Source organism: Pholcus phalangioides, unplaced genomic scaffold, assembly GCF_987345545.1.
Source record: "Pholcus phalangioides strain wild (caught in Gottingen) unplaced genomic scaffold, Ppha-v1.0 ptg000022l_1, whole genome shotgun sequence".
Taxonomy (NCBI): Eukaryota; Metazoa; Arthropoda; class Arachnida; order Araneae; family Pholcidae; genus Pholcus; species Pholcus phalangioides.
This window is the reverse complement of record NW_028301615.1, coordinates 15462990-15475231: the sequence shown is the minus strand read 5'-3', so window position 1 is coordinate 15475231 and position 12242 is coordinate 15462990. Positions and strand designations below refer to the sequence as shown.

Below are 12242 nucleotides of genomic sequence, written 5' to 3'. Positions count from 1 at the left end.
TGTACATTCATCTTAACTAAACCCCGTAACTTCTCCAACTCTTAATACCATCTCGTCTGTAATCACCACAAAATTTGTTAATCATGACAGTACCCAATTGTCCGGGGAAAATATGTTGTAAAAATTTTGTGTTTTTCTTCTTTTTTTTGACACAAAATAAAGTGTTCCAGACTCTTCCACGAAGCTGGGCTGGAAGAGATCTCGGCAACGGGATAAGTCCAGTGGCAAAGTTCTGGCGTTCATTCATTCATGCTGTCATGTCGCCGCTTCAGTTGTACCCCTGTGTCCGGAAAGTTTTCTGACAAAGACGAACCGGGTATCGAACTCGCGCCACCTTTAAACATCCTTTGGTACTTTAGGCGAGTATCTTATAGATCTGGGCTACCACGCCCACCAAAAAAACCAAAAAAACAATTGCAATAAAAAGAATAGAAATACTTAGTTCAAGATATCCGTTGATATGCATACAAATTAATACGACTGATGTTAAAATGGCCTGTTTTCCCTTATGGGACATCTGAAAGGAAAAAAAATAAAAAAGTTCATCCCACAGGCCCCCTTGACTCCCGGCTGCGAATATAACATTGGATCCTATGGGTTCGCTTGAGTTAGGGGGCTGTGAGAGAAAAATATTTCTGAAGAAGGGGCAGATGGAGCAAAAAGTTTGGGAAACTGAATTAAAGCAACAATATTTGAGCAACAGTATTGGGATAAAAATAAAAAAAAACCAGCCACATTTTCTTGACAAATTTTTCACACCAGTCTATCTAAGATGACACACTTTTTGCTTACTGAGGGCACTATTTGATGTCTGGAACAGCAGCAGTTTAAACGGGCTAAAAATTTTCTATATTCAGAAAGAAATTGTTGCACAACGGGAGAAAATTTCGGAAGAATCAACACGATGTTTGGCGATTCAACACTCGTTATTTAGCGACATTAGCGATTTAACTTGTCATTCGGCAAAGTTACTGTATTAGAATTTGTTAATTGCGCTGACTTGCTTTTTTACTCGCGGAATGAATATTTTTTTACGCAACATTGGGATTTGACACAATGACGATCAACGCCACTGGTTTTTGAAAACGGAAACTAAAATTGAAAAGTGTAATAGTGTTCCGGATAATTTCCAGTCATTCAAGTTTTTGACCGTATAAACCATTTTTTGACACTTGTGTCAAAAACCCAACTCTGGTCTAGATATTTAAAGAATTTTCTGGAATTTGTGACTCAAATTTCCGAGCTTGCAGTAAAATACAGGAGAATATGGCAATTTAATTTTTTTTTCTCATCCCATTCGAACTAACACATCAAAAAATCATACATATTAGAAAATACACATTTAATTTCGAAAGAAAAAACAAAAGCACCACCACAAACGGACAAGTTATTAGTATTTCTCATATAAGATACAGAGATTCCATTACTAGTCACACAACTACATACATATTAAACGAAAGATAAACATTAAAAAAAAAAGAAGCAGAGCCTGTCAGCTTGCTTCCTGCTCGCTTGCTCACTGGCCTACATAACTATCATAATCATTTTATCTACTTGCACTGCCGGAACTACTACCTTCCGCACCGAGAGTCTGTGTTCCTGTTGTCTGAGTACCTCGTTCAATAGTGTGGGTAGCAACACGAAACATTCGCTGGAGTGTCATAATATGTCTCCTCCGGTTACTGATATCACGGGCCAATGTGTCGACTTCATAAATTCGACTGGTTTTTAGGTTTTTGTAGGAATTTTTTGTCATAGGAGCTCTGTCATAAAATACAAGAAACAAATAATGCGTTAAAAAATAATGTAATTTAATACATTATGGATGCATTTATACTTTAAAGACATAACCCTGTGCAAAAGAAGTGGTCGACATAATCTAAAAAAATAGCAGGGCTCAGCATGGTTCACAGCCTTAAAACCAGGGTTGGCAGGTTTTATGTGACAGTTTAAACCACGGGTTCTGGTTTAGCCCTTTTCAGTAGTGCAACCCAAAATCAATAACAAGATTTGTTTCGTGACCCATGGGACTGTATGCTTTTCAAAATTAGTGAAATCGATGAAGCAATAAGAGCTTTTATAACAAGACTACTAAGTGGATTTACACGACTCATTTCAGAAGCTGCTGCAAATAAAGTTTGGGTCGTGACCCATAGCTCGAGAATCCTTGCTATAAGTGGGTTTATACGACAGATCTTGGAATCCCCTGCGAATTACGTTTGGGATGTGACCCATAGCTCAAGAGCCTTGACTGTTGGTGGCTGTGTATGACCCAACTTGGAAACCCATGTTTGGGGTCACAACCCATAGGTTAAGAGCCCCTAACCCTTAGCTCACTACTCCCTGGCTGTAAATAGATTTGTACGAGTCATCTCGGAAGCCCCTGTGAATAATGTTTGGGTTGGGACCCATAGTTCACGAGCCCTTGACTGTTGGTGGATGTGAATGAGCCATCTCGGAAGCCCCTGCGAATAATGTTTGGGTTGGGACCCATAGTTCACGAGCCCTTGACTGTTGGTGGATGTGAACGACCTCTCTCGGAAGCCCCTGCGACCCAAGTTGGGGTCGTGACTAATAGGTTAAGAACCCATGGTTTAAACTGTCACATCAAAAGCCCTCTGTCAAAAATCTCAAATATTGCTATTCAATATAACAATTCCCATTGAAAATACACACACTGATTGGATGTAATGTTTAAAGTCACAGTTATACAAAGAATAAATAAGTAATATGATTGGAAAAAATAATATTTTCTGCTCTCTACAGAATTATTTCGGACAATATATGTGTATTTTTCCAGTAAAATATACAATTTAAATAGATAGAGCATGATACAAAAGCAAGGGAAAAACTGTGGAACAGTTTGATATTCCTCAATTCAAAATGATTCTTTCCAAAACCTCTTTAACTGCTTATATATGTGTATTGATATAAACCATTTGCTGTACTGTTTTCATAACAGAAAGGTGTTTAAAAAAATATTTTACACTATATATGGAGAGTTGATTTCTGTTATTAAATTTATCTAGATAATCACTTAAAGCAATACCCTTATTGTGCGCATAACATTAAAATATATCTAGCAATCGATATACAAAATTGTAGGATTAGAATGTCCTTCAATGTTGCAGTTCTGGCTTGTGTATTATGCCGCCTCTAACTTATGAGAAACTCCTGTAACTTATTCTTAGTGCAAAAGTAAGAATGACTGCTACTAAACCAGACATGCACCTCGTCCATATTCCTCTGCGGAACTTCTAACGAATTAGTACATGTTGGAATGTGTGTGTACGTATAGTGAACCTTCCCTGAAGTTTGTTTCTGTGTAGTGCTGCCACCTGCAATCAAATTTTTAGTTTAAAGTTTTTCTCGAGTCATAGTGAGTGAAGTGTAATGAATGAATAAGTGTAACATTGTAGGCCTGTTACTCTCTGCCGCGAGACATTTTAATGTGGAGATTGGCTCTCATTCACACCTCGAAGTTGGGAACCACAGAAAACCAACTTCAGCCAACCACCACTGCAGCGATGATGGGGGTTGAACCCGGATCCTCGCGCTGCGAGTCCGTCACCATGATCACTCAACCACCACAGTGGCTACTAAGAATGAATAAGTTTGATTGTGATGATAAGATATATTCAACAGCATTAATACAATGAAATAGTTTCCAATTGAAACTGTATCTAAACGTGCAAAACAATGCTTTGGGTATCAAGTACTTCCAGCTCAGCTTTGATTAGAAATGATTTAGATGAGAATAAATGAGTCTAATTAACATATTAACAGGTGCTGTGCCAGAATTTTTATATTGAATAAAATTTGGGCAGATAAGAAAATTTAAAATATCAAAATAGATATTTTATATTCACAATAATTATACTTTAAAATATGAAACATTTAACCCATAAAAGTTTTTCTAGTATTTAACATATCTATTGAGTTAAAGAAACAATTTGACAACATTGACACCAAGTTTTGACTGTTTCAATACTGTTCATTTCTCAGATCAAAAATCTAACCCTGTGATCCTGTATCACACATATTTTGAATAAACAGCTCTATTTCCCTTAGTAAATTGAACACGGGTAATCAGTAGTTCAGATAAAATGGACCTTAAAATTACATAACTAATTATCTGTTCTAGATGCTTTGTATGTCAAAAAATTCAAAATTCCTAAAAAAAAAATTAATATTTTGTTTTTGTTATTGTAATGAATTAGTGTTAAAAAATAAAACCTAATATCCAAAAAAAGTAAGTTTCTCATCATGTTATATATACCTACTACCACCAGATATAATACCTGGTACTGCCTGGGTTTTCTTTAAAGAGGCTTTTTGGATCACGTGATATCTCCTTCTTTCTTTGAGGGACATGCAAACCATGTCTAATAAACAAATTTAGATTTAAAGAAGGGTAGAAATGAATATATTTTTTTCCCTTTTTTTTAAGGGGCACTAAGTATTTCGATTCCCTTCCCTCCCATGAACTTCAAAGTCATCTGCCTGTTTCTGCTTCAAAAATGCTTAGTTAAAGCTGTGGAATTTCTTGGATGGAATTTACGGGGCCATAATTAATTTTAAAACATCGTAAACTATATGAATTTATGCAGTTGAATATCAAAAGACAATACGGAGACATTAATTTTCATGCTTGAGAAGATATAAGTAAGAAGTTGAAATCAATGTTATTGTATGAATATCCAACTCAAAAGTAGGTCCGGCTAATTACTTCATATTTTAATCTCCTGGGCTTTGAATATCTCTAAGCGAAAACTCAATATTTCGAAAAAAAGAATTCTATACAATTTTCAAAATTATTGATGTGACAGAAAACCCCACCAAATTTCCACATTTCTACAGTAAAATCGGCAATTTTAACACTGATTTCTATGAGGATAACCCTTTTCCTGACCCTCAAAGCGATGCTGATGATGATTATGACGTCTATCCAAAAAGTCTCATTACTGGGAGTATTGAAAATGTGGCCACCCATTATAAAGGCATAAACTATTATGCATATACTGGCAGCGTTAAAGGAGTGACAAACCATTGTAAAGACATATATACATATCTGAAACGCACTGCTAGGGAACCACGGTAGCCAAAGTAAACGTTCCCAAAGTGATTGTTGAGGCCCAAAAACCATTGTTACTCAACAGTTTTTTGCCCATTTGGGGCATTAGTCCTGCTCTGATGAAATTTTAAAGTAGCCTATCGTTCAAGCCGGGTCCCATTTGGTATATATGCAAAATTTAGTGACAATCGATCTAAAATTGTAGATTTGTATAGAGCACGCACGCAGACAGACAGAAAATCAATTTTATACATATAGATTGTGTTACATATATACTCGTTACTTAAAATATCAAAAGAATTAAACAGAAACTTCAAGAAAGGAATCAAACCGATTAGAATTTAAAGCTTTACATTTACTTCATGAATAGGACAAGTGCGTTGTGAAAAAAAAGAAGAATTACTTGACTCCTTGGTTACATAATCACTATATATATATAAAGAACAAACGATTACAATGATACCCATCTTTTCAACTACTCCATTACAATTCACACACACACCACAAGCACGGAAATCAAAGTCGTGCTCAAGTATTAATTTCCTACATCTTAACACCTTGACATACTCATCAAGAATTGCCCTGAGAGAAGCGAAACTCACAAGATAGTGCTCCTGGAGTGGGACTTTGGGCCAATCAGCATGTTGGATGAGATACGTCACGGAAAGTTTCCACGAACTTAGACCACCCGACCCCTTCAAAGTGAAAGTGGACCTCGTCCATCTAAGGAATGTCCGAGGGGGCCATGTGGGCAAACTTCCGTTCTCACAATCTGTGAGATAATTCCCCTTCACCAGCCGAGGAAAAAAAAAAGAAAAACACCTACACTTTATATACAATATATCTATCTAGAACTATAATAATACAATTTACATAAAGTATGTTATGACTTTGATCATAACAATTGTATTCAAAATATTACCCAAAAGCATTCATTCATTTAGTTTTCCGATAGTTTAAATCAGTTTTTGTGCTTGACATGTCAAAAAAACCCAACCCTACACAAAACTAGTGAGAATAGTGACTGAATTATTTTAAAAAATTTGAATATTTTAAAAGTGACCAGATGGAAAATGAAATTTTGATATTATCAGCAGTAGTATACAATGGTGTTCTAATTGTGGACATTCTTTATACCAGGGTTGTCAAATTTGCTCCCCGGGTAAATACCCATCCCCCCCCCCCCCGGGCCTAATGGATTTATTTTAGGGAATATTGTTTGTTTTCGAAAAAAACGTGTTGCTTTCAGGTTAAAATTTTAGTTTGAGCTTAGTTTATGTATTCCAAAAATTGCTGCATAGTGCAGTGTTTAGAATATGTATATTTTGAAATATTTTTTAATGATTTTTTAGGAACAAAAATGTGATAATAAATAATTTCTTAGAATCACAAACACCCTTTTTTTTATAATTCTTCTACCTTTTTTATGTAAGCATTTAGGTATGAGATTCACATATTAAAATATGTTACAAGAAATCCCAAATAGAAAATTGTAACCATGGACCTTAGTTTGAAAAATATACCTGATATATGTGATAAGCATACCTACAGAAATTTATTTATAATACACAATAATTTTTCACACACACACATACACACACACAAATCCTTGTATAAATAAATTGAAGCATCTGTGAAGAAGTAAACCAATGTATGTAAACTGAATTTTCATTCAAAAAATATTTACATGTTTTTGCATTACTTTTTTATAAGTTTTATACAGGTAAATCAGACTTCCATAACTGAAATATCAAGAGACAAAAATAACATTATCTCATAATGAAAAGAAAATAACTGAGATTCTTGAATTGAACATTGGCAACGAACATCTTCAATTGAAACAGAACAAAAAGTATAGTTTTTCTTATGAAAATAACACCTAAGCAGAAAATAAGCCTTAGCTTGATTTTTCAAGATGCTCATAATATAAGCCCGACCCAGAAAATTTGCCTGTTAAAATCGTCAGCCAGGTGAAGGCATTCTGTAGGTCTGTTGCTATACATGATAGGTTTCTTGTATAAAGTGATATTAATATATAATAATGTTATTGACATTTATGTTTAATGATAATTCAAGTTATTCTGTAGTTTTAAGTTCCCAAAAATGGCTAATTTGGACAAGTGGAAAACACCTCCAGAGTAATGAATCCTCAGAATGACTTATTTCCTCCTCTTAGCCAGATCATTTTCTAATTATCACTGCTCCTTTAAAAATATTTCAGAATTTAATTTAATGAAGTAGGGATATTCTTTAACAGTGAGGAATTTAAGAAAAAGAGAAGCATGAGACTTTAGCTCCTGAAAGTTTGGGTTCGATTTAAAAAAAAAAAAACTATGGTTCTGGTTACATAGCTAAAAGGTTTTATTTTTGACATATCAGGACACTTTTGGATACATTTCCTGCGGGGTTTGAAAAATTTGGAGAAAAAAAAATTCGGGCACCATTCTGATTGCTCAGAATTTTCATTATCTCCAAATTCATTTGTTTTACCACAAACAATATTCTTGCTACAGTTCTGCATATAACTCAAGGTTCAGATACAATTACACAGAAGTTGGTGTGTTTGTGTGTGAACAATTTTTCCCTTACTTATAATCATGGTCAATTTTATTGATCAAATACATAGTTTAACATTCACCAAAAATGTATATTTAGACATAAGATGTAGGCCTACACATAAAGGATGTGCATTAGAGTGGGTCGAAGAAAATATTTTATTTGCAAATCGCTATAGTGCAGAAAAGTAGCCTCCTTTAATAAAAAGAAAAACGACGTAAAAAAATTTAAAATTGATTGACATCTTGCAGTCATGCATCATACTTGAAGTTTATGAAAATTGAAGAAATTGAACATTTTTTCTTAAATTTTTTTAATATTACTTAAAATTTGATGATCGATGTGCAAAAGTTTCTTATGCTTATTTTATGGTTCAATAAAGTAAAATAAATTAAAACATCATTGATGTTTCAATGTTTATCGGTCGCACAATGTGTTTGAAAAACTGGAATAGACCAAATTTTTGCAAGTTTCATTGTGCAGCTCTTCGCATGCTTTGTCAGAACAAAATGACCCAGAATTTACCATGAAGAGGTGGCTGCACATCGAGTTCCACCTACACTCTATCCAATCAACCATCCAAAGTAGAAGAGTGTGTAATTTACATTATAGTTACCAAAATTGACTAGGATTTACTGGTTTACAGTTTCTTCCATTGTTTCTTTTCCGAATGTTCACGTTTAAAGTCTAACTTTTGCACAATGAAACTTGCAAAAATTTGGTCAATTCCAGTTTTACGAACACATTGCGCAACCGATAAACATTGAAATATGAATGATGTTTTAATTTATTTTACTTCATTAAACCATAAAATAAGCATAACAAACTTTTGCACGTCGATCATCAAATTTTAAGTAATATTAAAAAATTAAGAAAAATGTTCAATTTTGTCAATTTTCATAATCTTCGAGTACTAAGCGCGACCGAAAGATATCAATTGATCTTAAAAATTGTTTATATGTTGTTTTTCTTCTTATTAAAAGAGACAACTTTTCCGCACTTTAGCAATTTGAAAATAAAACTTCATTTTTGTTCAACCCGCCCTGTTGTACATACATGTTTAAGTTACATATTTTGAAGTTTTGGAAAAAGGAAATTCAATTTTCTTCCCATTTTGCCCAAAAATCCTGCATGGGCTGCAAGTGAACAATTATTCTCTTATTTTATTATTCCCAATTTTATTAATCAAATACATTGTTTAACATGCACTAAAAATATATATTTAAGCATAATGTAAGATGTACACATGTTTAAATTAGATATTTTGTGGTTGTGGAAAAAGAAAATTCAATTTTCCCCATTTTGCCCAAAAAACACAGGTATTTTAGAAAAACCCACCCGGGCAGAGTTTTTTACAACCCTACTTTATACACCAATGTACTTCTCAAACTCGAACTTCTTCTGCCACTAAAAAACAAACACTGCTCTTCTTTACTTGCAAGGATTCCGCAAACAAAAAAACAACCAATTTCCTGCCGGATGATCTGGCAGACAATATCATGTGCATGACCACATGGGGCACACCCATTCTGGAGCAGGGGTTGCCTTCCTGGCCTCCCACTGTACTTCTACACAAATTTGTTGCCACATTCATACAATAATTGATCAAATTATAACCCCCTGTTCCATTTTCATTTGATTCATGTGTATAGTTCACCGATTGCAAGAAATTTTACTTACACAGGTTTACATATACTGAGGCATCCTCGATTTGTGCCATATATGAGACCCTGGCCAGGCTGTGGAAGCCATTGCACCGAGTTAAGACTTACTCCCGGATGGTGAGTGTTGCCGGTCCCTTGCTGGGTCAAACTACGGACATGCTACATAAAAATGAAAGCATATAAATATGTTAATACACTGGGTGTTTTTTTTTCTCTGTAACAACAGAAAGAAATATGGTTGAAATTTTCACAAAAATCTAATTTCTGAATTGAAAAGCATCCACTTACTGTAGCTTCACAAGAGTTTTCGGAGAACTTCAGTTTGAAGATCTGAGCAACAGCCTGCACAAGGAAAACAAAGTCAGATTTTATAAAACAAACATGTCGACTGAAAATTAGGCTTCATTTTTCTATTGAAACAACTGAGTAGTTTATGATAGAATGCATAAAATCTCCCGAGAAAATTCTAGATAATTACTATCCTACAATATTCATATTTTACAAAGGAAAAGAAAAATAATCTGGTACTGATTAAATATTTCCCAGTAAAGGACATACATCGAAACTGCCATCGTTTATGTTATCAATCGAATGAAATCAGGTTGCAAACCGCTGCCATAACAAGCAAAAGCACCACTCTCTCACAATTCTTGAGTTGATGACCATCATTAGTCAGAACCATCAATGGTATTGATATGCTAACTATCATCCCTAGGTAATGTTGGGTATTTCTGCAAGTATATGTTACCGTGACAGGGCATAAAATTCAGTTATTTCATGAATTTCATGATTGATGTATTGATTTTTAAAAATTGTAAACAATTTGAGATACGACAGGGTTGTTGGGGTGTGTCATGATCCACTTGAGCTCGTCTATCACCCGCCCCACCTTGTTTGGCAGACTAGGTCGGATTCACCCTATATATATTAGGCTATTCAGTAATGATGTTCAATTTCAATTCTTTTTTTCTATTTCAATTTCGTCATTATTATTAAAACATATAAATAAAGAAAAATCCATCAGGGGATCCTAAAAGAATCATAAACACAGAAATAAAAAGAAGGGGAAGGGGGAAGAAAACAGTAATATCTATGAACAAAATAGGTCATAATTTGCACAGATATTGATATTTATTGGTGAATCTGGTGTATGCAATCAAATTAGTGCGTAATCATGATTAGCAAAAAGAAAAAAAAACAATTAAAATAATATTTTATAAGGTGGGAGGAGTATAAATGTATCAATTAATGACCAGTGTTCTACAACCGTTGGTCTGTAAGGATATTCTGCCAGTTTTTAAAACCTTTATCTAATTCATGTAGCCCCTACATAATTTCATAATAAATAAAATATCATCTCTATCGATTTTAATTTGTCTTAACTGTCTCCATGTCTACAAAACACAATTTTATTACAATGAATATAAACTTGCCTCCTTCTCAGAAGATGACAAATATAATCTTGGAGAGGCCAATCCGATGACAATATACTGACCAAGAGGTGAGAAGCTGACTGATATTGCATTGGAGTCAAACGACCAGTTATACAAACAATGACCTAGATTTTTTGGGTTCAAGGAATATATCGCAAACATCATGGTGTCTAGACTTCCAGCAGATGATGGAACCAAAGCGACCAGTAATTCCCCATCTTTTGATATGTCAATGCTTGCATCATTATGAATTTTACATCTTCGTACCACAACATTAGCTTTGGCTGGAATTAATTTAAAATATGAGTAATGAGATTCAACAAAAATCGAACCAGAAAGAAGCAACACACACATAGTTGATAAAAGATATATACAGATATATAATAAGAAATATGGCCAACATCGATGAAAATGAGAAAATTCAGAAACTTAATTCTGTGTTCTTTACATATGAAGCTGATTCTCTTTTGAACAAGTTACATTCATACGGTCAAAGCAACACTGGAATTTGGTGCACTGAAAATTTTGGTGTTTGAATTAAAAAAGTGATTCAATGAATGATTTTAACTTAGAAACAAGTGACCACAAACCTGGTAAAAATAATTTGTGCTTCTTAACAAGAAAGGGGTTCACATTTCTGATTATATGTAGCAGCAATATTTTAACAAAAATTTTGTTTTTTTTGTTTGTCTCCATATAGATGTTGCTTCCTTAGAACAAGTTTAGTTTATCTTTTTCCTTGTAGCATTTCAGAAATAAAATATTTTATAACGAATTAAGTGACTTTTGGATCGCCTTCCATTAAGCTTTAATTCAGAACTGAATGACCATTTGAAATACCTTTGCAAAACATCTGGTGCTCAGTCTAAATAGCAGCATTTTTTTTTTTAGTTTTTATATTGGATTTGTACGATCTTTATTGATTAATCAAGAAGGCATTTCGTTCAGAAAATATGGGAAAGTTTGAAATGAGCACAATCAAAAGGCAAGCAATCACAAACTTATTGCAATGTTACCTTACTTAACACTTAAGGTAATGAACATCACACAAGGAGTTATATAAGATCACAAAAAGTCATAATTAATAATATTATTAATTATGACTATAATTAATTATGACTATAATATTATTAATTATGACTATAATAATATTATATCATAAAATACAGTACAAATCCTTTACAATACGAGCTCACTGTAGTAGAAAAGGTGTTATTATAAGTACAACAGGCCTCTTGTATAATAAGTATCGCAACATCAGTTTGTTCGTGGTGTATTGCAAATCACCCGTAATAGTAAGATTATTACTACAAGCTGTAATTGTTAGATCAGACTTTTATTGTACATGAAATAAATCATTCAAAAGGAGCTGTAAGAACAAATTAAACTTACTATTACTGATTTCAGGCACCTCAAATCTGGAGAAATCCCATGACTGAACTCTATGAGAATAATTCATAACGCTTTCATGAGATCCTGCAAGGAATCAGAATCGGTAACCGATTGCATATAAAT

General features: G+C 33.8%; 1 protein-coding gene across 1 annotated transcript in view; it reads right to left on the bottom strand.

The window, feature by feature from the left end:
- Window positions 1–1321: 1321 nt before the first annotated feature.
- Window positions 1322–12242, bottom strand: part of LOC149069522 (activating molecule in BECN1-regulated autophagy protein 1A-like) — a 34397-nt gene continuing 23476 nt past the window's right edge. The window contains exons 12-16 of the mRNA XM_089250140.1: window positions 12120–12203; window positions 10728–11011; window positions 9583–9636; window positions 9311–9453; window positions 1322–1763 (exon numbers count right to left, since the gene is read on the bottom strand). Of these exons, the coding sequence (XP_089106266.1) occupies window positions 1547–1763; window positions 9311–9453; window positions 9583–9636; window positions 10728–11011; window positions 12120–12203 (782 nt within the window). The 3' untranslated portion in view covers window positions 1322–1546. The remainder of the gene's footprint in view (window positions 1764–9310; window positions 9454–9582; window positions 9637–10727; window positions 11012–12119; window positions 12204–12242) is intronic.